Source organism: Tyto alba, unplaced genomic scaffold, assembly GCF_018691265.1.
Source record: "Tyto alba isolate M040663 unplaced genomic scaffold, T.alba_DEE_v4.0 Super-Scaffold_28, whole genome shotgun sequence".
NCBI lineage: Eukaryota > Metazoa > Chordata > Aves > Strigiformes > Tytonidae > Tyto > Tyto alba.
The window spans coordinates 17,930,360-17,955,056 of record NW_024881302.1 but is presented as its reverse complement, the minus strand read 5'-3'; the positions used below and the strand labels follow the sequence as shown (position 1 = coordinate 17,955,056).

The window sequence follows — 24,697 nt, the reverse complement described above, 5'->3', positions numbered from 1 at the left end:
TCATACCAGCTTCAAGATCCAGCCAGTCCCTTGTCTTGCTGAAAGCTGGCCCTGGCAGTCCTTTGCAGGATGCTTTGCCATGGCTGTTCTCCACACCCCTGCCACACGTGGGGCTCCTCCGTGTCCCTGGGCGGTTCTTGCCTCATTGATCCGAGTGTCCTGTTCCCTTGGACCTCCTTCCATGGCCCCAGAGCTGCTGTTCCCATGGGATCTGCCCTCTTCTTGCGGGCTTCAGTTAAGCTGGGGAGGCAAACAAAAGTGGTGTCCTTGCATCTTATCTCCCCCCCTTCTGGACTCTGAGCCCCTACTGCCTGCGTCCCCTCCCACCCTCAGGACTTGCTCTTGCAGTGCCGTTTTGGGGAGGCAGGGGGGGAAGTCTCTGATTTCCACTAACCAAACTGTATTATAGCTGACAGCCATCATGTGGAGGAGAGCAGGAGGAGCATCTGTCGCTGCACCCACATCAAGAACTCACACCTGACCAGGTTTCCCCATGTGCAGTTTTCCAGGAAAATTTTATTTGACCTTTGGTCACTTATCTGGGATTTGGAAAGCTGGGCAGTGGTGCCGGAGTCTGACTGGGCTGTTGGCTTCTGTGGGCTGGCTGGGCACCTCTCGCTCCCTCCCTGGGCACATGCCACCCACCCGGGGCTTGCAGAAAACCTGCTGCAAACTCCTCCAGCACCCTGGGGAGCCTGCGCTCCTTGCCCTGTGGCTGAAAGCCCTGAGGGCCTCTGATAAGAAACCCCCGGCCTGTTGCAGCACGTGCTTTTGGAAAAAACATACTTACAAGATGTGTTGCGATAGCTCCAAAGGTTTATTTGTCTGCTATGATTTATCAGGTAAGTGACGTGTACGGCTTTTTGCACCCTGCCTACACCTGCTAGTGCAAAGAATGATTAAGTTGTCTGCCCCCCCCCTTTCCTAAACCTACCGGGGAGCTCAGGTGGCTTTTAGGATTTCTCAGCTGCTCTGTGGCAGGAAGATGCTTTGCTTTGTCCAGCTGATGAGTCTTGGCCCTGGCAGGGATGCCCCTCACCATGGGGAGGGCTCCAGGCTGGGGGTGCATCTTTTTCCCCATCCAGGAGGCTCAGAGATGCTCCTGACGGGAGCCAGGAGCGACCACGCTGACCCAGGGGCTGCTACTTAAGTATTTAAGGACTGAAATATTTCAGTTCAAAGCCTGGGGAGCCAGTGCCCATCCAGCATCGCCCGGGCACGGCTCTCCTTGCTGCGGCAGCACCAAGGTGGGCAGCTGGAGGTGGTGGCAGAGGTGGGCTAATCTGGGGTGGCTGTAGAGCCAGTGGTCCTGCTGCTGCCCCGGAGAGCCTGGGACAGGGCCAGGGAGGTGGCAAGTGAGGGTCCACGACTGGGAAGTGGTGTGTCCCCTGGGAGGGGCCAGCACACCTCAGCAGTGAGCAAAGCTGTCCTCGGTGGTGTCACGGAGGTCCAGGCCTGCCACGGCTGGGGGATGGAGGCAGGTGAGGTTGTTGTAGGTGTAGATGGGGATGTGGGCATCCTCCCCCTCAGCCACAGACTGCACGAAGCGTGGGACCACCACGGGGTGCTGCAGGGAAAAGTCCCGCAAGCCCTTCAGGGAGCAGTTGCAGTGCCAGTTGTTTCCCCCCAGCCACAGCTGCTCCAGGGTGGAGGAGGCACACAAGAAGCCCACCGAGAAGGTCTCCAGTGAGTTATTCCTCAGGCTGAGGTACCGCAGGTTGGCCAGGGGGGAGATGACGGTATTGTCCAGTGTCTCCAGCTGGTTATGGGAGAGGTCGAGCCAGAAGAGTCTCTGGAGCGGGCTGAAGGTGTCCTGGGAGATCTCCAGGAGCTGGTTGGAAGAGAGGAAGAGGTACTCCAGGTTGCTTAGACCCACAAAGGCCTGGGGCGAGAGGTGGCTCAGCCTGTTGTGCTTCAGGTCGAGCTCCAGGAGCTCGTGCAGTTCGCTGAAGCTTCGGTCTTCGATGACGGAGATGGCGTTGTGCTGCAAGAAGAGCCGCCGCAGGCTCGAGAGGCTGGAGAAGGTGTTCACCCGGATCCTGGCAAGGCAGCTGTGCTCCAGGTGGAGGCTGTGCAGTTTGGCGACCCCCTTGAAGACATAGTCGGGGAGAACCTTGATGCAGTTGGCAGACAGGTGCATCACCGCCACGTTGTACAGCCCCAGGAATGCCCCGACCCTGATGTCTTGTAGCTGGTTGTTGTTGAGGCTGAGGACCTCCAGCTGGCCCAGTCCATCAAAGGTCCTTTCTGCCAGGTTCCGGATCCTGTTGTGTCCCAGCTGCAGCTCCTCCAGGAACTGGAGGTCTTTGAAAGTCCTGGGCCTCAGGCTGGTGATGGAGTTGGTGGACAGACGTAGGACATGCAGGCTGAGGAGGCCCAGAAACGTGTCCTCGAAGAGCGAGACGAGCCGGTTGTGGGAGAGATCCAGCCACCGGAGGGACTTCATGCCCATGAAGGCACGGGGTGCGATGGCATTGATCTGGTTGTGGTTCAGGTACAGCTTCTGTAGCTTCTGCAGCTTGACAAAGATGTTGATCTTGATGCCCTTAAGCGCATTACCGCTCAGGTCCAGCTCCTTCAGCTCGGTAAGGCTGCAGAAGAGCTGGTGCTGGAGGTAAGGGAGCTTGTTCCCAGCCAGGATCAGCTCCCTCAAGTTGGGCAAGTCATGGAAGACCTTGTCAGGCAGGACCACAAGCGAGTTCCAGCCCAGGTTCAGGTACCAGAGGTTGGAGAGCCCAGCAAAGAGCCCTTCTTCCACCTTACTGAAGTGATTGTTGTTGAGGCTGAGGGAGACGAGGTTCTGGGTGTGCAGGAAGGTGTGGGGTGCCAAGTGCTTGAGGCGGTTGCGTTCGAGGTGGAGGTGGTAGAGGCTCCGCAGTCCGTGGAAAGCGTGCTGCTCCACAGCGGCCAGCTGGCTGCTCTGCAGGTCCAGAAAGTCCAGGGCCGAGAGGTTCCTGAAGGCAGCAGCCGGCAGCAGGGTGAAGTTATTGCCATCCAGCCAAAGGGCTTTGGCGTTGGGGGGCACGTCCTCGGGCAGGCGTGTCAGGTTGCGAGTGCTGCAGAAGACGTTGAGCTCCTCGCTGTAGTCATCCAAGCTGCAGGCACAAGGGCTGGGGCAGCGTGGGGGGTCGGTGTCCCCCTGGTCCTTTGGGGTGTCCCCCCCGGGGGGGTGGGAGGCGGTGGCCAGCAGCAGGGCCAGGGGGAGCAGGAGGGTGATGCCTGCTGCAGGGTGTGGAGGAAAGGGGACACTGTCAGCGCAGGGCCGTGGCTGCTCTCGGGGACCCCCATGGGGGCACCCCTGCCGGGGGGGGGGGGGGTGTCAGTCCCAGCCCGTTGCACCCACTGGCCAGCTGCAGGAGGTCTCAGAGGCTGGATCTGCCCTTAGGAGAGGGTGCAGGAGCACCCCCCGCTCCTGCCACAGCTCAGACCCCTTGGGTGTGTGAACCCCCAAAATTCATCTCTATTGCAGCAGCAGCTTCTCCCTTTCACGGGGGAAGGTCCCCAGTCCCCTTTCCTCCTTCCTCCCCAGCCGCTCCCCCATTAACTTGCTCTTTCTCAGAGCTGAGGGGGTCTTCTCTGCCACAACCCCTGCCCATCCCTGTAGCCCCTGACAAGGTTTGGGCTCTGCCTGCAAGCAAGGGGGCACCTGGGGGCTCCCAGAATATCTTATTAGCAGCGGAAGCGGGAGAAAAGCGAAGGGCAACTTGAGTGTGAAGCCCCAGCAGCATTTTAGTGTCTCCCCCTCCAGCCCCCTGCCCTGCCCGTCCCTCCAGGGCTGGGTGAGCAGGCAGGTTCCCTCTGCCTTACCTTTGCCTGCGCTCATGGTGGCGGGCAGGGCAGCGCTCCCTCTCCGCTCTCCCGCCCCGCCGACTGCGCAGGGATGGATGGAGCAACCACCTTGACGCCTGTCCAGCTGCCCGCCCGGCCAGGCTTAACCCCACCGCTGCTGGGACAGGACACGGGCTGAGCCCGGTGTGGCCAGGGCGAGTGTCACCCAGGATGGGCTCCTTGCCTCTCCCCCCTGCTCTGTAACTGCCTTTATGGCAGCTTGGGGTGGGGGGGATGAAAGGAGATGCCCAGGAGGACAGTGGTTCTGCTGGAGATGGGGTTTGGGGGGGCAGTGAGGGTGCCCCACAGCTGTGCCCTGGGCTCCGGGAGGGTCCTGAGCAGCAGCGCTGACCCTGCCCTGGGGTGAACCCAGGCAGCAGCTCCTCCCACTCCGTTGGGACCCCCAAAAACACACGCTGAGGCTTGGAGCGTTCACATAGCACAGGAGGTTAGGGGTGCGGGGATCACCCTTATCGGGAGATGGGCTGAAATAGCTGAGGTTTGATGGTGATCCAGGTGGGAAATGAGTTGGAAAATGGGAAAAAGCTCTTCTCTGTGTAGCAGTAAGAGCCTCAGGGCTGAACCCGCAGCCCCCTCCTGCAGGTATATCTTGCTCTGTGGTGGATACGGTGCTGGGAGCACTGCACGCTGCTCGGCTCGGTGCTTTTGTGCCACAGGGGGGAGAGAGAGCAAAGCCTAGGTCCCACCGGTGAAGCAGTGACTGTGAGGGTCCCCCAGCTCTCAGCTCTTTGACCAGTCCCACGTATGGTCGGATGATGCTCTGGGGTTGGCACATCACGCTCTCTACCTGGCAGCTCATCAAAACCACCCTGGGGAGGCTGGTGACCTCGTTTTCTGTGTCCCAGGTCATTTGCCCACCAGTGTCCAACACAGCTTCTGCAGAATCTTTTACCAGTTTCCAGGAAAGAAGGGAAAAAAAAAAATAAAAAGCCACTTCTGCCCCAGTGAGAGGACTCCAGCAGGCCAGTGGCTGCCAGTTGGAAAAGCTATGGCTAACACTTCCTGATGTCCTGGTAGCCCCATTCCTCCTTGAAGATGCACCAGGACGGGGCTGGCACCCATCACATCCACACCTCCAGGAACAGGCATCTCCCACCTGCGTTGCTCTTTCCCCCCGCGCTGGTCCATGGGGTGGACATGGAGCGGGGATGCTCTCCACCACCAGGCCCACGCCACAGACATCCCCACCGTGCTCCCACCTCACCTAACCCCATGGGAGCCTGGCATCTCCTCCAGCTCTGCAGGGCCCATCTCGGCTCTTCACCATTTAGGCAGTTTTAAGCAACCTTCTCACCAGCCAAAGCAAGACCGTTCCTACAGGAGGAGGCGTCGGAGAGAGACGGCCCGGCTCCAGCCTTGCAACCCAACTTTCCCACAAGCACTGTTTTCTCCCTTTCTTTTTGGCCCCGAGCAGCACTCTCCTCCCCCTCTATTTTAATCCTCTCTTCTGGGAAATTATAGATCAGAAGGGAGAACTGAGAGATGGAGATACACGCACCCACTAATAGGCACTAAGCACATATTGACACAAGGTGTAATCAATCTGGAAGCTAAAAAGAGCTGAACCAGCATGGGCCAGCCAGCCAAAACCCACAAAACCTCTTTGGGAAGTTTAAACGAGCCCTACCTGTGGCTGGGAGTGGGTTTATCCTGCTTCCAACAGCCCTCTGTCAGGGAAAATATCAAATGGGCTGCAAAGGGAAAATAAAGAGAGTAAATAAGCAAATCCCTTCACAATGTGGCTGCGGTGCGGGGAGGAGCTAGACCTGTCTCCACCTTTAAACCTCCTCGAGGGCATCTCCTCCAGGCGTGTCCCACCGCCTGTGGCAGGGGATGCTTGCACCCCATGGCTCGGTGGGTCCCTCCAGCATCACTGTGAGCCTGTCCTGCACACTGGGATGTCACACCTGCACACTAGGATGTCACACAAGCCCGGAGTACCACGGCACAGCAGCCACCATGGGGACCTTGTTTTGGGTCCCTACCATGGATGTCCTCCTCGCACCGCTGCCCTGGTCAGCGCAGTCCTCCCCAACGGATCCCCTCATCATTTCAGCTCCAGCAGCTAATCTCCCTGGCTGGGACCAAAGTCTGAGCCACCCCACCTGGTTGCCATGGAGAAGGCTGTAATGGTATTAGAAGAAAAGCAGCAAAATCATAAAAAAACCCCACTTTTAAACCTCTTTAAACTCTAAGGAATCATTACCTTCCCCAGCAGCCCTCCTGTGCCTGCAGGTTCATCCCCAGGGAGCTCTCCCCATTCCTTCACGTGGGTAAATGCCACCAGCTGTCCCTTGCTCCCTGTTCTGTCCCCAGTTGCTTGGGCTGACCGAGCTGGGAGGGGACCGGAGCTGCTGGCTCTGCCAGGTCTGTTGGAGCCAGGGGGGCTGGTGGGACCCCGGGAGCTCCCTGGCCCATCCCACCGCCACAGTGAGTGGCCCAGGGCCAGCTCTGGGTACCGGCAGGGACAGAACCGGCCCAGTTTGAGCCCTGGTGGGAGTGGGGATGCGACACAGGGGGTGGTGTCACAGCTGAGCAAAGTATTTTTAGCAACTCTTGCCAAATACTGTCTCCATCTGGAGGAGAGCATCTCGCGTTGCCAGGGCAACCGGCGCTGCTGCTCCTCATCCCGAACCAAAAATGTGTGAGCCCCGATGCTGCCACCTAAGCGAGCCGGGATGGGTAACACTGACATCCCAAAGCTTCTGCCACTCTCCTGGGGACACCTTTGGGGACCAAGCTCCCTCCTGGAGAGACCCTCCTGGTGGAGATGGGCTTTGCTTGGCGTTCACTAGCTGCCCACATTTCTGGTCATCCTGATCTCCATCTATTGCGCTGCACCATTTTTCACTCAACAAGTCCCACTTTGGTGGAGATGGGGACACAGTAGTGGTGGCAAAAGGGTTTGGCATCCTCCAGCAAAGGTTCAAATGTTGGATCATGCCCTGCTGCAGCAGGCTCATGCAGGGAGTTGGGAAAGCAAGCCAACGTGCCGGTGGCTCTTGGGCAAGCTAATTACCACGCTGGTGGCCCATGCGACCACGTGAAACCGCATCACCGCCACCAGTCTGGCCAGGCTGGTTGGACTGGGGAGGCAAGGACGTCCCCAAGCCATGACTCAGGGTGGCCAGGGCCATTGCTGGAGGCACAGATGGGAAATTTCCCAAAGCCTGAGTTTTGGGGGAAAAGGGGAATCCCTGGGAGCAGGGGGTTGGAGGTGCGTGGGGACAGGAGACAGCAGGAGAGCCTGTCCCAGCGATGGGTGATGGAGGGAGCACCCCGGTCTTCAGGGCACCCAGGCAGTGGGATGGGGCAGGAGCGTGGCAAAGGGGCTGCGCGCCTTCCCCCTGCCTGAAGTCGGACAGCCATGACCCCCCGTGCTGCCTGCAGCCAGGCTTGCCCCGTCCCAGCCCCGCCGGGAAGCACCTGGAGAGGCTGGGGGATGACAAATGGGACATGAGCCAGCAGCGGCCACTCGCAGCCCAGCAAAAACCCATCACCTCCAGGGTTGCATCACAAGCAGCACGGCCAGCAGGTCAAGGGAGGTGATTCTCTCCCTCGACTCCTGTGTGACCCCCCCTGGAGCACGTGCCCAGCTCGGGGGTCCCAGCACAAGGCAGACCTGGACCTGTCAGAGCGGGTCCGGAGGGGCCCAGGGCAATGGTCGGGGGCTGGAAGAACCTCTCCAGTGCAGAAAGGCTGGGAGCACTGGGGTGGTCCGGCCTGGAGAAGACCTTCTTGTAGCCTGTCAGTATAGGAGGGGGAGGAAGGAGGAGCCGTGCTGCAGTGAGGTGGGAGTGGGGACCCCCGAGGAGCTGTGGGTGCCCCAGAGAAGCTGTGGGTTCCCCAGAGGAGATGTGGGTGACCGGAGGAACTGTGGGTGCCCCGAGAAGCTGTGGGTTCCCCGAGGAGCTGTGGGTGCCCCAAGGAGCTGTGGGTGCCCGGAGGATCTGTAGGTGCCCCCGAGGATCTGTGGGTGCCCTGCAGAGCTGTGGGTGCCCAGAGGATCTGTGGGTGCCCCCGAGGATCTGTGGGTGCCTGCCCGAGCTGTGGGTGCCCGGAGGATCTGTGGGTGCCCAGAGGAGCTGTGGGTGCCCTGCAGAGCTGTGGGTGCCCTGCAGAGCTGTGGGTTCCCAGAGGATCTGTGGGTGCCCTGCAGAGCTGTGGGTTCCCAGAGGATCTGTGGGTGCCTGGAGGAGCTGTGGGTGCCCCCAAGGATCTGTGGGTTCCCGGAGGATCTGTGGGTGCCCTGCAGAGCTGTGGGTTCCCAGAGGATCTGTGGGTGCCTGGAGGAGCTGTGGGTGCCCCCAAGGATCTGTGGGTTCCCGGAGGATCTGTGGGTGCCCGGAGGATCTGTGGGTGCCCGCCCGAGCTGTGGGTGCCCCTTGAAGCGCCCCAGGCCCCGCCGCAGCCCCCTGACCCCGGTGTGACCTCCCGCCGCCAGGCGGCGCTGCCGCCCCGCCGCCCGCCCCCGGAAGCGCCGGTTGCCCTGGCAACGGGCCGCGGCGGTACCGGGCGAAGCCGGGCCCGGGGCACCGGCCGCCCCCTCGGTGCCGGGGGCTGAGGCGCGGGCGGAAGGCCTCGCCGCCCTGCGCTCCCCCGGCGACCGGGCTCCCCCCAGGAGGCATCGCCCAGCCCCTCGGCCCGTGGCCGCTCCCCGCGCCCGCTGCGGCCTCTGCACCTCCAGGCGTGCGGGCCCGCCGGGGGATGCTCCCGCCGCACCGGGCAGCCTCGGCTCCGCTGGCCGCTCAGGGCCTGGAGAGACCCGGGAGAGGATTCAAAATCACTTTGCTGGCGGCGGAGGGCAGATGGAGCCAGTCGCTGTGCTCAGGCTGTGCCGGGCCCTGCCGAAGCGGCCCCGGGGGGCAGAGTGCCCCTGCAGAGTGAGGTGTGTGTCCCCACCGAGGGCTGGCACACCTGGCTGGCGCTGGAAATACGAAAATAAACAGTGGGCGTGGGTCTGGCAGGCTGCCTGCTCGAAATCTTCAACCGGTTTCCTTGAGCTGCTGTGGATTTGGGGAGCGTTTTCACATCTGAGAGCTGCATCCCAGGTGAAAGTTCCGTACCTCAGAGCTCGCTGATGTTCCAGCCACCACACGAGCTGTGTTAAAAGTGCCCTTGACAAGAAGAGTGAAAGAAAAACTCAGTACACGATTGGCGTTTCAGCTCTTAGTGGGGTTAATAAAACGTCTACTTTTTGTTTGGTTTTGCTCTGGAGCAGTGACAGAGATTTTGGGCCGCAATGACACCCTAAAACCTCATTCCTCTGCCTGATTTTGCTATTTGTGCTATCAGCCAGGGCAAAATTTGCGTCAGATTTCCAAACCACAGGAAAAGTGGTCACAGCACCCGCCACAAAGGTGGTTTTACCTGGGTCTCCCAGGCATCGCAGGGCTGTAAATAATAGTGTATGTGTGGATGTCTGTTAGTCTTGTTATTGCCATCTGCCAGGTGAAACGGGGAGCGCCTGGCTTTGCCGGGGTGACAGGGCGGGCTCTTTGCCCTCCTGAATTGGGTGTCTCGGGGTCTGGGCTGCTGGTGCCGGGGCAGTCCCTGGGCTGGGAGTGCCTGTCCCTGGGGGGCCCGTGCACGGCTGAGAGCCGGTGGGAGCCGGCATCTGCCTGGGGAGCGGAGCTGCGGATCGGCTCCTTCGTGTGCCGGAGACTTCTGAGCCCCCAGCTCTGTGGGCGGTGTGTGAATTTAGCTTTCTGCTCCACAGTGGGTGTGAAGAGACTGTGAATTCTCATCAGCACTTTCATTACCTTAATAAAATTACTTCAGGTCTGTTAAGTTCTTTTGCAGAAAAATATGACATAATTGTATGTTTCATTAGCTCCTCCTTCCCTTGAGCCCCAAAAGAGCTCATCCCCTGGGTGTCCCTTCCGTGCCCGGTCATGCAATCCGTGTCGAGGTTCTACGGGATCTTTTCCAACAGCCTGGACCAGGTGCCACTGGTGAGGAGCTGGTAAACTGCTCAGCATGGTGCTTCTATCAGGATGGGCCCTCTCCCACTTTCATCCTCTTAGCTTTGACAGATACTAAGGAGTTATTCAGAGTTATGGTCTTTTTTTGAACATTATATTGTCAAAGCTTATATTCTGTAAGAGACAGATTCTTACCTAAACTCACCCACTCTACAGAAATAGCAGTGATAATAAGCCTGAGATGAGGAGATTAAGAACTGGAATTCATTTTACCCCATGGCTGCCATTCACCAGGTCTTCCAGCATTATCCACCGTGTCTTGGGCTCCCTGTTACCCTCGATCTTACCTTGGAGACTCTGTTCAAGTACTTTTAGCTTTGCACACACTTGGGAGTTGTCCCGTTCAGGCCTGGATGGTCACTGTTTGGAGTCAGTGGCAGCGTGTAGACCAGCACAATTGAGTTTTAGCTCTTTCTGGGCTAATCAGAGTTTGTTTCAGAGCATGCTTTGCTTTAAAACTTACATTTTTCCACATAGCATCTCTGATGTGAAGTGATAAACTGGGGAAGGTCTTTGCTGTCACCAGCTGTAGCTCAGTCAGAGCTCAAAGATCCTTTGGATGGCTCATTGACACAGGAGATGCAAGGACTGTAGAGATCAAAATTGCCTGGAAGCAAGTTGATGTTGGTTGCTACTGGATGGTTGGATTAATGGATTCATTAATGGGTTAATCAGATTGTCTAAAGATCCCTGCAATAGAGATGGAGGTCATTCCTACAGACAGATTTTGGGAAGAGTCCATAATATAAACAGAATGGTACCTCCTAGCTGGCAATATTGCTTCCCTGGGAGTGTCTGCTAAGCTGCTTGTTTCAGTATCTGCTGTGTGCCGTCTCAGGAATTCAGAAACCTCCTGATGAGTATAATTTATTTTCCTCTAACAGCTCTTGGGGTGGCTGTAGTAATTGGCTCCACCTTAAAATCAAGGTGGATGCCGCACCCTCTAGTAACCAAAGTTGATAGCAACGTCGCTTGTGCCAGACCTCAAGGGAAAAGTTGCTCCCATAGAGATCCTTAGATCCTTCCTTTGCTCTTCAATCGCTGCCTGCCTGATACCGTGCAAAGATCCTAGCCTCTGAGCACATGGATTCTGGAAGTGTTACAGAGAATGAGAACGTAAGTATTCTGACAGAGCACGTGCAGCATCTTGCTAACAAAAATATATGGTCTGCAGCCCCTTTCTGGGTCATGGAACCAGCGCTCTGCAGATGAACTCCTAATCACAGGAGGAAAATGGCAGCTGAAAATCCCATCTACAATCTGTTCAAGCTCTGAAAAGCTGGATGTGCTCTGCTCTTCCACCAGCGCCACGGTGGGAGAATACCCTGTGGGAGAGGAGGGCTCTGTAGGCTTTGCACCAGCTGTCAGAGCTGTTGTGTGTCTCTAGGTGCAGCTGCAGGATAGGAATGAGAGGTTGTACCGGCTCGGAGACCTGCAGGAGAGGATGGGGAAGCTGGCTGGCTCCAAAACAGATTTGTCAGCCAGAATGGTCTTCAGTGAAGAGGAAAAACTGAAGGTAAAACAAATACTTTGGGAGTTGAAGAGAACTGAGCCATGAAGCCGTGTGAGGCCAGTAAATCTGCAGTGGAAAATCTAGTGGGAAATGTTGAGGCCTCTTTCTAGGGAGGGGTGTTCTGCTCTAATTCCCTGGTGTGACCTGTTGAAACAGTATGTTCGGCCTCAGAATCAGCCCATGGCCTTTATGATGTCCTTGCTCTCTCCTAGATTTCCAAAGACCTCGTTGATCTCCAGATCGAGACAAACAAAATGAAGGAGCAGTATGAGACAGAGAACTTTGAACTGAGAAACATGGTATCCAAAAGTTTGAAGTAACCGGTTTCAGCTCTGCCAATACCTTCATCCAGAACTGCAGTCGGTTATACATCCATCTTTACTTTGCTTGGCATATTCTCCTGGCTTTAGCTATAGCAATGGCTTCCCCCCTCATGCCCCAGACACCACGAAACTCACATGAAACGCCTCTCTCTTTAAGTCATAGCGTGCCGGAACCTGTCTGGCCAAATAAATGTGCCATGTGATTGCTGCTGGCCTCTGCCACAGTCTGATTCTGCTGCCTCCCCTTTGCAGATCCTGGCCCTGGAGAACCGCGTGCTGGAGCTGGAGCTCAGCGGTGAGAAAGTCACTGGGGAGCGAGATGCCTTACAGGAACACCTGCGTGCTCTGGAGACCAGTCGGAAGGAGCTGGCGGATGAATACATCATTTTGAAAAGCAACTACCTGGCCCTAGGCAAAGAACTGGACCAGGAGGTGAGACAGGCTGCAGTGTTCGTTCTGGTGTTCTCGGCTCCATCTCACAGTTACCTGATCTACAGACAGCTGGGGCGGCTTTGGGTTGCGTGTCCCCATCACAGCTCGGGTCCAGTAAGGTTTGTCAGCTGTGAGACAGCGTAGCTTGGGCATGGTTTTGTTTTCAGGGCCCAGGGATTTCATGTAACACGGTCACCTTCTAGCAGGGCTTGCAGAACCTGCTCTGCTCAGCAGGGCCGGTGCTGAGCCCACGCTGACCCGCCTGCTCTTCTGGGCACCCCGCTGTCAGAGCCTTTCTCTTTTCACGCCATCACAGATCCCCGTCACTAGCAGAAACGAGGAGGTCACTGCGGGGCTGGTCTGAGTGCACGTCGCAGGTCCCTCTTAACTGCCAGCACGCTTTGTTTCCCTTTTTTCTGCATGGCTTGTGCAGGCTGCACGTGAACTGATTGTAGCGGCTCTCATTTTTGTACAGTGGCGGGAAAGGACCTGGAAGTTCTTGAGGTCGTCAAGTTTATAAAAACACTGAATGTAAGCAAGTGCCTGATTGTTCCTTAAAATATAGCAAATTTCCTGGTGAACTGTTAGCTTAGCAATTATTAACTAAAGTCTTTTGGACCCAGATTTCTGTATTTCTTTGGCAAGAATAGCTACTTCAATAGATCTGCCTCTCTTCCCTCCCTCTCCCCACTCTCGCTTCTTCTTCTTTTTTGAATTGGATCGAATGACTGACACCCTCCTGCCTCCCTCCCCCTGGCAGATAGTTTAGCTGGTTCAGCCAAATGACCTGGTTTACCATGCTGGCCCTGTGTAGAGCCGCAATGGGAAGATGTGGGGCTGGGACCAGGCATGCTGGTTTTCGCAGTGCCCAATCTGTCTTTATGGTGAGCAATGGTCTGCAGAGCTCCAGTAGAGGAGGATACAAGGTCATGATCATCCCGTTGCAAATAAGGGAGTTAGTGACTCTTGTGAAGCTCTCGTTTGTCTCCTGTAAGCTGAGAAATGGAAATTTCTTACGAGGAAGCAAGCTCAGCTGCTTGCAGGGGTGTGAACCTACCCTGTCGTCCTGCCGGAGCGCGAGGCAGAGCGCATGCAGCTGACTGCCAGCAAGGCAGCACGCTGCTGAGACACAGGCTCGCGGAGGGAAGCGCGGCGTTCAGCAATCTTGGTTGCTTCTTGGCCCCAAGGGGGTGCAATGTGTTTGTCAAAAATGGGATTTTCAGGTGGCTGACATCTCTAAACGACGAGTTTAGCAGGTTATCAGTAGTAACACACTGTTTTCACGTAGATCCTGGAATGTTTCAGAGAGTGAAAGCACATGGATTCAGTTATGTGCCTGAATAGCATCCTGAAGAAGTGGTGGAGCAGGGTCCAAAAGCCAAAGGTGAACTCCTTGGTTGTAATCAGTAGGCTGAGGTTTTTACCCCAGTTTCTTGGCTCCGACTACCAAATATCCCTGCCTAAAGCGAAAGAGGCTCCAACTTGGCAGGCTGGGACTTGTCGTGGCATGGGCCTCTTGCTCATTATTTTCCCAGTGTGGACTTTCCCAAAGGAAATGGGAAAAGCAGTCTGTGGTTCTGCCCCCTCCCCTTCCCCAGCGCTCTTCTGGGGAGACAATGAACCTTTTACACATTCCCAATTACAAGTGCTACTTGTGACCTTGCCAATATGTTGTCATGGCTGCTTGGCGCAGAAGCAGCTCGGCGAGCTCATTCACCATCCCTTGTACGGGAACAGTTCGAGCCTCTGAATTGTCGCGGCCCCCATTGTACGGCTCGATTCACACATCGCCCTGTGTCTGTCCCAGGCGAAGGAGCTGGCCTTGCCTGTCCCTGGGGAAGTGCCTTCCAGAAGATGCCAGTCAGACACTTTGTGCCTGTTTTCTAACTCGCTGTAAATTCTTCCTTTTCAAGACTCTGACCTTTCCTCGACTCTCCGTTTCCTCCTCCTCTTTTGTTCGGCAGGCTTACGCCGTCTGCAGCGGCGGTACAAAGTGAGGCTGTCGGAGGGAACCCAAATGGCTGTGAACCCGTTCCACGCCAGGGTTTTCCCTGGAGCCTGGCCAGGCTGGTGAGCCCAGGGGAGGCAGGGAAGCCCATCGAACAGGGGACTGCCTCTTTCTTTTGCTAAACTGGTACTTCTGCGTTTGTGTGACCCCCTCTGATCAAATTGTCAGGGCTGACAGCTGCAGATGGATCGTTTTGGGTTGGAGAACAAGCAGACTGTCTCTGCGTAGCTGTCAGTTTTCACAGCTGTATATCTCACCTCTTTGTCAGCCTCTTTTCTCCTCTCCTCTCTCCCTCAGCCCACCCTGTGCTATCTTTTGATAAGCTATTCTCTCCACGGATGACTCAGATGACCTCTGCCTCCCATCCTCCCAATTCACTGCCATGGTAACAATTACTCAAGCTTGTCCCCAGTCATAAACCCCATCAAAGCTTTGTTATCTACATAGAAACCCTCCCGTGAGACATGAATTCCCCCAGTGTTCCTTCCAGATCACCTGTAACAGAGCCTTTCTCATTCAGATCCTCTTTATCTTTTGGAAATGTGTCACTTCACACCAGCATCGCTTTGAATCTTGCTGCCTACACGGTGCTGTGGGCTGCCTGCTGCTGGAGGGATGCATTCAAACAAAACTGGAATTAGCTGGGTGGCGTCAGCCTAGATGGATGGAGATTTGGCCCTTCTCTTACCCTATGGAGTCCAGCATTGTGTGGGGAAAGACATGCCTGAAGTGTTGGGAAGCTGCATGGAGGGTACAGGGTTAGAGTGAGGAGGGAGGCTGGAGGTCACGATGGAGAGTTGGTGGCAGAGCTGTGCCCGGGGCTGGGCTGGCACTGGGATCTCTGAATGTGAGAGCGAGATGGGCAGAGGGAGTGAGGTTACATGTGGATAATCCAGATGCCTGGCGATGACACCCTGTATTTCCATGAGAATTTGAGAATCACTGACATCTTTGGACATATGAGAGAGAACTAAAAATAAAACTTGCTTTCAGGAGGGGACGTGAGTGCCTGCCTTGTGTACACGCCAAGAGCAGCGGATATGTGCTGAACAGACAGCACATGAAGCTGGAGAGGCAGGATTTCAGAAGCTCTTTCCTTCTTGTTTGACCTGGCAGGTCATGAAGAATGAAGAGCTCAGCCTAGAGCTGCTCAACCTGGCCAAGACCAGGAGCACCCTTCCCCACACAGAGAGCAACTGCTCCCCTGCCAATGAATCCTCTGCCGAGCTGGAAAGAGCGAGAGCAGTGGTGCGTCGTCTCTCTGCTCGGAAGGTGAAGGTAAGGACCTCTCTGCCCTGTCACCAGCTCCTTGGAGAACAGGGATCTAACAGGCACCTTCTGCTGTCTCTTACTAAAACCAGCCAGAAGATGTAGTTGCCTCTGAACATGAGCAGCTGGAGAGAAACGTGAGTGTGTGGGGTTCTGCTGCTGGATCCTTGGGGAAGCAGAGGGGGAATTTATTCCGACTGTGGCTGGCACCTCCTGGTGCTGACTTGAATTTTGTGGATGAGCTGATGCCTGAATTTAGTTGTTGGTTTTTTATTTTTTTTTTTTTAAGCTATGCAGTTGAAAACTGAGACTAGAATAACTAGATCTTGTGCAGGCAAAAGCTGAGAGAGGGCAGCTGTGGTTCCCTCAATCAGTGCCCCTGGGTGAACAGAGGCAGGAGTTTAAAAGCCAACAAGTGCAGAGGACACTTACTTACTTTTTTCTTGCCAATACCTGAGAAAGATGGAGGTGATAAAGCACCCAAAACTGAGAGCACGGAGATGCTCCCTGCCTCCTTCCCATCTGCATCCCGTGCGAAAACAGCTTGGGCTCCACCATCAGCTCCTGCTGGGAATCTGACTCTCAGCACGAGCATTTCCCTTGGGAGAGCAACACGTGTGCTCTGTCTCCAGACCAGACTCCAGTTCTGGTGTGCTACAGAGCCCTGGTCACTCCCAGTTGAACCTGTCCTTTCCCCAGTGTGTCACTGCTCAGCTGGACTTATACTCAGCTGGAGGCTTTCCTCACTTCTTGCCCATTCACAAATCCCTCTCTGAGCTCAACCCTCTGTCTCATCTTCCTCTTTGTTTGTCCCTCGGTTGCTTGGAAACCAGGACCACATAAAAGTGGAGCTTGAAAAACTGAAGAAAACCTATGATTCGCAGCAGCAGAAGCTGGAAGAGAGAGTGTGAGTGCTTGAGGGCATGTCCTTCTGTTTGGCTGGGCATTTATGGAGCTCACTGCAGCTGAATTCGATCCTTGGGACCAGACGAGGAGGCAGCCTGCCTTTGGAGGGGTACAGGGTGGGAACTGATGATTCACCCTTGGAAAAAGTGAGGCCTGGAAGCAAAACCTGATGTTTTCAAGGCTCTTAAGAGGGTTAGCTGTGTGCTTAAAAGTTGATGGTGTTTAGGTACCCAACTGGCCCATGCACCTTTCAAAATCCACCTTTGGTGACACACACAGCAAATGTGTGACAGCCCAGAGATGAATCCAGCTCTCACCCTTGCCCCCACAGCAGTTCTTCTGTAGACAGATTGGGATGGGGTCAGTGTCCCAGCAAAGGTTGCCACAGCAGGGACACTGCAGAACTAGACCCTCTGACTGGGGAGGACATTCACCTTCGGTTGCGAGAGCTCTGTGGCTGCTGGTTGGCAGATATCCGGAGGCTGGCAGCTGCTGCTGAGAGGTTTCTGTCATCCTGTAGTGAGTTCCTTCTCAAAGCTGGGCTGTATTGGACCTACAGAGAAGTTTTGGGGGTTAAAATAAACACATCTTCTTCCTGTGTGCCCAGGATCGCGATGGGGAAGGAGCTGCAGGAGGCGAAGGGAGCGACTGGGGACACCCAGCACAAGCTGGCGGAGCAGTCAGCAGTAAGGGCAGGCTTCCTTCCAGCCCCCAGCACCCAGGCTCTGGCACTGTCCCTGCTCATCCACTCCTCCTGGGTGCCACGCGCTTCACCTGGAGCTAGCAGGGGGTGGATGTCTTGTATCGAGGTATTCCGACACGTCTCCCTCTCCAGGGAGTTTGTCATACCCAGGTGCTCCTCCCTGAGCAGCTTCCTTCTCCCGGGGGTGCGATGCACGTGGTGGAAGGTGCTGCTTGCCACAGGTAGTGGGAGGAATTTTGTTCACTGATATTTAGAAAGAGTTGGTGAAGTCACTGAAGCGAGGGGAGGGATTGCAAATGACAGAAGGTAGCAGGAGAATAGAGACTATAAACATTTCCAGTGGGCTCCTGTGAAAACCCAGGACCTTCCCAGCTTTAGTGAAGCTGAACATCTGGAAATTAAGTCCCCCAACTCTTATGGAGCTTCTTAGTGCCCCTTGCTTGGCTGGAGGACGAGGGCAGCAGCGAGCGTGTTTGCTGTGCCTAGGTGCTGCTCACCTCCCAGAGCCAGCTCCAAGAGGTGGAGGCGGAGAACTCCCAGCTGCAGCTCCGTCTGAAGGAGCTGAACGAGGAATATCGCTCCCGGCTCACGCAGTACATCAAGGACCTGGCGGTGGGTACCCCCAGCCCTCAGGGCTCTCCTGGCCGGGGGAGGTCTCTCCATGTTGGCTGCCGACTTCTTGCAGGCTGCTGCTGTTTCCCCTCCTTGCTGGGCTGTGGAGCAGAGCAGGCGGTGGTGCTTGGGGAGCCATGCTTGCAGCTGGAAGCGGGGCTCTGTGCCCTCAGCTTGGCCTGGGGGAGGAGATGCCAGCCCCTCTCCTTGCCCAGATTTCCTATATAGCCACACAAAATGGTCTGGGAGTTTCTGCTGGGAGAGGGAAGTCAGATTACTTGAATTGAAAGATCCTCTTATTTAGTAAGGCTGCCTTCCAGTTGGCTTCTAATCGCCACTGCCCTGACAACTTCCCTCGGCAGGCCAGGCGATGCCACTTCTGGTTTTGTCGCTGCCTCCGTGGTGACTCTGCTGCTGTCCCCACATGGAGCTCTGCCAGCCTCCCTGGTCGGCTACAACAGCCTGGGACCTGCTCTGGGAACAAGCACCTCTGAAGTAGAGTAGGGCTCACAGAGCATGGGGAGGACTCGGCACAAGGCAAGCGTTTCAGGCAGGTTCAGGCATGATTATATACCAATACACTCAATATAATCATATCTGATTATATTGAGCAGTGAGACTGGGAAGAAATCTCTTTCTATCCACCTAGGTAGCACTATGCAGGTTTTGGCAAGAGCTTCTGTGCTGGGAGAAGTCTGGTACCTCAGAACACAGCGTGGTGATGGATCAGGAAACTAAGCAAAGGAATTTTTACTGTTAAGAATAGTTTAATTTTGAACAGAGCAATGTTGGAGCATCTCCTAGCTAGCAGAGAGGATGGGGCACAGTGGAAAGAATAAGGTACTAGAAACGGTAACTCCCAACACCAACTTGTTTCCCTAGGCAGGTCACTGATATAGTACAGATGCCTTCTCTGTCTTGAAGGGCCATGCTGGTAGTTAATTAGTCTTTCCTGCTCTTCAAAAATGGAAGATATGCCCTATTCTCTGTGCTGTTAGCATAAATATTCTCTGGGAAATCGGTTCCATGCCTTAGGGAACAACTTGATCACCTTGATTTCTCTCTCTCTGTGTTTAAAGGACTACATGGACGGCAAATCCAGCAACGCAGCGGGGCCTGGCAAAGCCCCAGCCGATCGTGCTCCCATGAAACGCTTTGTGGACAGCATGCTGAAGGACATCAGGGCTTCCTACAAGTCTCGGGAAGAGCAGCTAGCTAGGGCAGCACGTGGCTACAAGAAACGCATGAAGAACTTGGTCAAGAGGCATGAGAACCTGCTGATTGCTTATGGGTAGGGCTAAGCCAGGGTTTGGGCTACCTCTGTCTCTTCAGCTGGTTGCTAAGGACCAAGTGGAAGTGCCCCGTAGCACCCAGACCCCTGGCTGAGAGGGAGGCAAACAGGGCTCCCAGGTGGAGCAGAGGATCTGGAGTGCACGTTTATCTCCCTGCTCTTGACAAGCCAGGAGCAAGGTGTCTCCAGCCACACGTCCGGGTGCTCTGGACACCCTGGAGCTGCCGCATCCATTTCTCCTGTGTAAAATTTAGGATGAGCGATTGATTCCACATTGGATGGTGTGGAAATGCAGAGGTACCACAAATAACTCCTGCTTCCCAGCCTGTCCCTGCAGTGCTCTCAGCTCTGCTCCACAGCTCGCTCAGCAGCTTGGGCTGTGGGAAGCAGCAGAAATTCTTGTGACATAAAAGCCACAAATAGCTCTAGGACAAGCTCCCCTCAGAAACACTCCCAGGAATATTGTGCATACTGCTCCCACTTATCCTTTGCAGGTGGACTGGCTCTCAGGGGCCAGAAGCCAGCAGGTCCCAAGCAAGTGGTACTTCTATTAGCAGCAAAAATGCTCAATGTTGTTATCTAACCAAAGCTACCAGGGGGTAACCCCTCTTGGCATGTTACAGGCTCCAGCGAGAGCAGATCCGGTCCTTGGGCAGCAGCGCCATGGATTGTGGCCCTGCCGAGCTCCACTTTTCCATCACAGACCCAGAGCTGCTGACAAACACGACCCGGGAGCTAAACCGGCTGCGGGAGGATAAAGCAAAACTGGAGATGCAACTACACGAATTGCAGAAGGTGGTGGCTGGGCTACTGGGTTTCTGTGGCGGCGAAACTGGTGGGGAGAGTCTCACAAGCGACAGACTCAGCCCCTTCCTTAGGCATTCCGCGAGGGTTTGTTGGGCCCATGGCACAGGCAAGGGTAGTGCTTGCTCGCTTTCCCATTTTGGCAAGAAATAGGATGTCCAAGCAGTCCCCTCGTTGCTTCAACCCTCCTGCGTAGGGGTGAGTTACAGTTAGATCCAGGAGGCTGGGCAGCCCCATAGATTGGGGTCACTGAGCTCGGGGGGGGGGCTGAGGAGTAGCAGATGTTGTGGGAGAGCTGCCAGGCCAGCACACTCACTCACAGCTAAAGGAAGAGGTGAGTAAGGGAGGAGGGGATGGGGCTTTCTGTTCTGGAATGCCTTTGCCTCAGCGTGAACTAACTGAGCAGGAGACTACAGTCAGAAACACGGCAGTCAGCTCCGCGTCCTCCCCCCTGGGCAGAGACGTGTCTCTTGATCTGCGTGAGATGCACGTATTTAAAAATTCAGAGGATGGGAGACCTAAACCTTAAGATTGTACTGCACATCACTTCCTTGCCAGGGCACTAGTGGCTGTTAGAGCGCTAGGATATGTTGTGCCGCTTCAAAGTGGCAGGGTCTGTGGTGAGATTGCGATGGTTTAATTTTTTAATTACGGGAATACTGTTCTTCCTTTGCCTCCAGAAAAGACTGAAAGAAACCTCTGCCTTTCCGCTGTCTCCCGAGCAGTAAGTGCTGTTTGTTTCTTGGGATATTTCTAAATCTGAATTCTTCTTGCTGTGTGGATTTAGAAGTCTTTTCTGCTTTACTTGGAGACGGTAATAAATAGGGAGAAAGCGAGCTGATAGGGACTCATCTGAGAAGAAAAGCCAGCTGTCATCTCAGTGCAGCGTTTCCTGTGGTGAAATGAGTTGGTCATTTGGGCCTCGATCCAAGAAAGGTCTTAAGCACATGTTTGATTTAATCACGTTTGCAGTCCCACTGATCTCTTTAGAAGCCGAAGTTAACCATACACCTGAGTGCTTTGGTGGATCACAACCTGAGAAAGGCAAGTGAAACACCACCAGTTTGGGATGGTTTTGTTTCTTCTCCCTCCCAGTGCAGAAGCTGGGCTGGAATCCTTAGGTGACCCTGTACTGATACCTCCCTGGCTTCCTGACACGCCTTTCATTTGCTCATTTTTGGTGGGTCTCTTCCCCCCCGCTCTGTTATTCTGTTGAAATTCTATCAACTATGTCTGTGGAGAGGTGGAACAAAGTGTAGGAGAAATCTGAGCTGGGATTTTTCAGCCTTTTAAAAGGTACTGCCTAGAAAAACACATCGGATATTTCATTAACTGGATGCCAGACTGAGGAGTCGGTCAGTGCCTGAGCCACAGGGCTCTGGAAGTGTGTCTCAGAGAAAAGCTTCAGCCTTAACCAGGCTCTGCCATATTTTCCACACTGAAAAATAGTAGTAGTCCTTAAATAGGATTGTAGCAGACTCACCACAGGAGGAAGACACAGAAAGACTAGAACGTGAATTTTAGTGATGCATCTTGTCGTTAAGGTGGGGTTTTTTCAGCTGCCAAGAGACCCTACACGCTTTGAATACTTGTTTTCTGTGTGCTCATGGGTTTATCCATGCTGTTCCTCCAGCTAGAGACACGAGGCCCGGTGTTACCGCAGCGCTTCGGCTATAATTCCTGCTGCTTCTCATCTTTATCAGCTGGGTGGCTTCGCTGTTTATTGTTCCCTTGGGTTCTGCTCCCATGAAATCTGAGCCATGACTTCCCGGGTGCCTGGGCTGGGAGTCTGCAGCCACCAGAGGGAACTCTGGCGGTCACAGCGGAGCCGCTCTTGAGCACAATGCATTCCTCCCTTCACACAACCCAAATTCCCCAAGCATCAGATGTGACCTGTATTTTGCTTATTCAGACTGGGACAGAGTAGGAAGAACTTTCCCACGGCTGGGCTGCACAGACAGCTCACCTATCGCGCTCGGTGACCAGAACGGGTGGGTTTGTGCTCCAAAACAAGAAAAGCGCCGGCATTTGGCATTGATTGCTCTCTATTTCCATCAAATTCAGTCCCGCAGTGTCAGGTTAAGGACTCTTTCTGCACGGAGTCCTCTGATGTATGAGCGTTGATGTGAACTTGGAACAAACCCAGCCGTCACAGTGGGGAATCTCAGGTTGGCAGAAGGGCTGTGCCTCTCGTGCCCGGGCACGGGGACGGCGCCGCATGCGCTGAGGAAGTTTGGGGCATTGGGAGAGAAAAGCTTCAGAGCGCTGGGGTTCATGGTTGGCTGGGCACGAGTTGTGTCCGGCCCCTGGACATAGCTCTGTGACCTGCAGATGGGCTGGATCTGAATGTGTGGGCATGATCAAAATCTGCTTTTCTCTCCTAGGCAGCTGGATGAGGAGGGCTGGGCAGAGGTCAGGAAGCAGCTCCGAGAGTTTGCACATAACACCCAGGTAAAGGTCTGGAGCAGCCCCTCTGAATAAAAACTTAACGTTTACCCATATGTCATAGATCCACTGTCCTGGGGCCAATACCCCATTCCAGGCTGGAGCAGAGAACCTTTCCACAGAGCCTTGCTGTGGCTTCGGCCTCAGCCCACCAAGTGACACCAGCAGGTCCCTGGCCAGTGAGGTATCGAGGCCACACAGTCCCTGCTACTAAAAGGGCTGCTCATTGCTGGACTGTGTCGCTCCATCTCACATTTCAACACAAGCATTTAGGCACCTGTATAACAAACTGGGTTTGCATTCAGCCTGGTTCAAGTCTAGTCCGAATCAGAATCAGCTTCCCGGTCTGTTTCCCCCCGGGTGCAAGGCTATTTGTGCTGCACTCGGGAACGGGGTGGCCCAGAGAGGGGAGGAGGGCTCTCTCCGTCTGCAAAGCTTCCCTACAGCACCCATGAGACTGTGGTGATGCTCAGTGGGAGTGGGCTTTGCTGAGGTGGGCTTTACCGTCCGGCAGCGATGGCAGCAGTGGGAAGAAGGGTTGGTGCTGAGATTCCTGCCATACGCGGGGAAAAAGGCTTTGGGAACCAAGCAGAGGTTTTGGTTTTCTGTGGTAGACAAGGCTACCAGCCCACTTCCACGTCGTGCCTTCCTCTGCCCAAAGCGACCAAAGGATGTTCTTCACCATTCTCTGGTCACTTGAAGCTAAATACCTAAACTGTGTGTATATTTGTGGCTGAAAGAAGGGAGAGGCTGCAGCTGAGAGGCTGGAGAGCTGCACGGGGAGCGAGCCCCGCTCCTGGCTCTGCTGGGCACCTCTGGGATGAGCCCAGTCAAGCGCCTCAGATCCTCCCTGGGCTACTGCCCAGAGACACTGTGCAAAAAACAAATGTGGGGTTTTTTTATCTAAAAGGAAAGGTCACTTCCTTTTGCAACAAGCTACCAGTGGAAAGGTGTGAAAGCTGTGTCTGAGGGCCAAAGCTAGCCAGTTGTCTGTGAAGCTCTTGGGGGTGTAAATCGTGGTTTGTCAAGCCGGGGTTCCTGCCTGTCCCGGGGTGGCCCTGGCCCCCGTGCCTGTGCTCTGGTTGGGGAAAGCTGCCTGATCTGCCCGGCCGATGCCCTGCTGCGGCGGTGCCTGCACAAAGCTGTGCTACCATCACCAGGCTCCTTTCCCTGACTGCATCAGTTTTCAGTTGCTTCTGTAGCCTAACGCCAAGCGGTGCCGGAGCTGAGCAATGGGGAAGCGATGGACCGGGCAACTTCAATCCCATCTCACAGAGCTCCCCGTTTTCTCCGTGGTTTTTTGCCCCTCCAGGAAGATTTGGAGCAGGAGAGAAGCCAGCTGCTGACTCGGGCGATCGTGGCAGAAGAGCAGGTGTCGGAGCTGCAGGAATACATAGATAAGCATCTTGCAAGGTGAGACGGTAGGATCCCCCTTCACGTGTCCTCTGCTCTGTGCTCCAAGTTTATCTCCCAGGCCAATCGCCGGCGCCATCGCCGTGCCTGCCACGCTGTCAGCACCCGACCTTGCCGCTGCCTTCCCACGGCGCTGCCGCCGTGGCTGATGTCCCGCAGCACGTCCAGCTGGGCGGGCAGCTGCCACCATCCCTCGCTCCTCAGGGCTGGGGGGGGGCCGGCTCCTTCCCTCTGCGCTCACCCATCCTTTGGAGGAAGCCAAGAGAGGGGTTGCCTAAAACCTAAAGCCTTCCAGCAGCCCCTGCTCTACAGGAACCCCCTGGTTCCTCACACCCCGAAGCAGAGAGGAGAGCTGCTCAGGCACGGAAGGGTGAGAACAAGCAGGGCACGTCTGTCGAGCACTGGTGCAGCTGTAACTCCCCAGCCTGCTCGACTGTGAACGCAGGTCAGGCTCGCAGGCTTGTTGCTGGTACCATTACCTGTCAGAGACGACAAACAGCTCTACCCCAGGAAAAGGTTGTGGTTTTGTATCTGCCAGGGCTCAGTTCCCGGCCTGGCTCGGTGCCTGGGCTGGATGCTCTGCGTTAACCGGGACTGCGCGTCCTCAGCGCACGGCAAACACAAGGCACAGCGTAGGTTTCAGTGGATTGCTCAGGCCTGTGACTGCACGTGCAGTGATGGCGCTGCTCCCCCCGTTGCAGGTACAAGCAGGAGATCCTCCGGCTGAGGAAGCTCGCCGGTAGCGAGGTGCCACGCGCGCTCAGTGCTGGGGCGGCCGATACTCACTCACTGCCCAGAGCTGGAAGGATGGTCAGCCACGAACCGTAGCTCTCCACCACAGCTCTGAGGAGCAGCACAGTCGTATGAAAGAGCGACTGTCGCGTGGACTGGCTGGGGCAAGTATTGTTCCCCGGCTGAGAGCTGGGAGGCACAGCGAGGGAAACCACGTGGGTGTTCCTGGTCTCAAATTCACAGTACTAAAGTGAGACAAGACAACTGCGTCTCGTCTATCGTCTGACCCCTCAGCTGTAGGAATGCTGCTGTTCCCCAAGCACATCGTGCCTCGGGACACGGGGTCAGGTTCCCAGGCAGCTTTTTGCTGTGGGGCTGCAGGGACAGCTTCCCGTTCCTGCCGTAACATTTCT

The 24,697-nt window shown here is 55.5% G+C and overlaps 2 protein-coding genes across 2 annotated transcripts; one reads left to right on the top strand and one right to left on the bottom strand.

Moving 5' to 3' along the window:
• Positions 1 to 198: 198 nt before the first annotated feature.
• IGFALS (insulin like growth factor binding protein acid labile subunit) lies at positions 199 to 5,100 on the bottom strand. Its single transcript, XM_032998404.2, has 2 exons — positions 5,059 to 5,100; positions 199 to 3,298 (listed from the first exon to the last, which is right to left on the bottom strand). The coding sequence occupies exons 1-2, from the start codon at positions 5,098 to 5,100 to the stop codon at positions 1,409 to 1,411; spliced, it is 1,932 nt and encodes a 643-aa protein (XP_032854295.2). The 3' UTR covers positions 199 to 1,408.
• Positions 5,101 to 10,850: 5,750 nt separating this feature from the next.
• Positions 10,851 to 24,548, top strand: CCDC78 (coiled-coil domain containing 78). Its single transcript, XM_042798572.1, has 14 exons — positions 10,851 to 11,349; positions 11,559 to 11,645; positions 11,922 to 12,101; positions 15,226 to 15,387; positions 15,471 to 15,515; positions 16,212 to 16,285; positions 16,892 to 16,970; positions 17,474 to 17,599; positions 18,679 to 18,890; positions 19,514 to 19,685; positions 20,375 to 20,418; positions 22,079 to 22,145; positions 23,452 to 23,552; positions 24,254 to 24,548. The coding sequence occupies exons 1-14, from the start codon at positions 11,278 to 11,280 to the stop codon at positions 24,378 to 24,380; spliced, it is 1,548 nt and encodes a 515-aa protein (XP_042654506.1). The 5' UTR covers positions 10,851 to 11,277; the 3' UTR covers positions 24,381 to 24,548.
• Positions 24,549 to 24,697: the final 149 nt, after the last annotated feature.

Coding starts and splice junctions, on each gene's coding strand:
- IGFALS (XM_032998404.2), bottom strand. CDS start 5,100: ATGGGCCCTGCAGAGCTGGAGGAGATGCCAGGCTCCCATGGG. Junction 3,299..5,058: donor AGATGCCAGGCTCCCATGGG/GTTAGGTGAGGT, acceptor CCCCCCCGGCAG/GGGTGCCCCCATGGGGGTCC.
- CCDC78 (XM_042798572.1), top strand. CDS start 11,278: ATGGGGAAGCTGGCTGGCTCCAAAACAGATTTGTCAGCCAGAATGGTC. Junction 16,286..16,891: donor CAGAAGCTGGAAGAGAGAGT/GTGAGTGCTTGA, acceptor CTGTGTGCCCAG/GATCGCGATGGGGAAGGAGC. Junction 16,971..17,473: donor AGCTGGCGGAGCAGTCAGCA/GTAAGGGCAGGC, acceptor TGCTGTGCCTAG/GTGCTGCTCACCTCCCAGAG.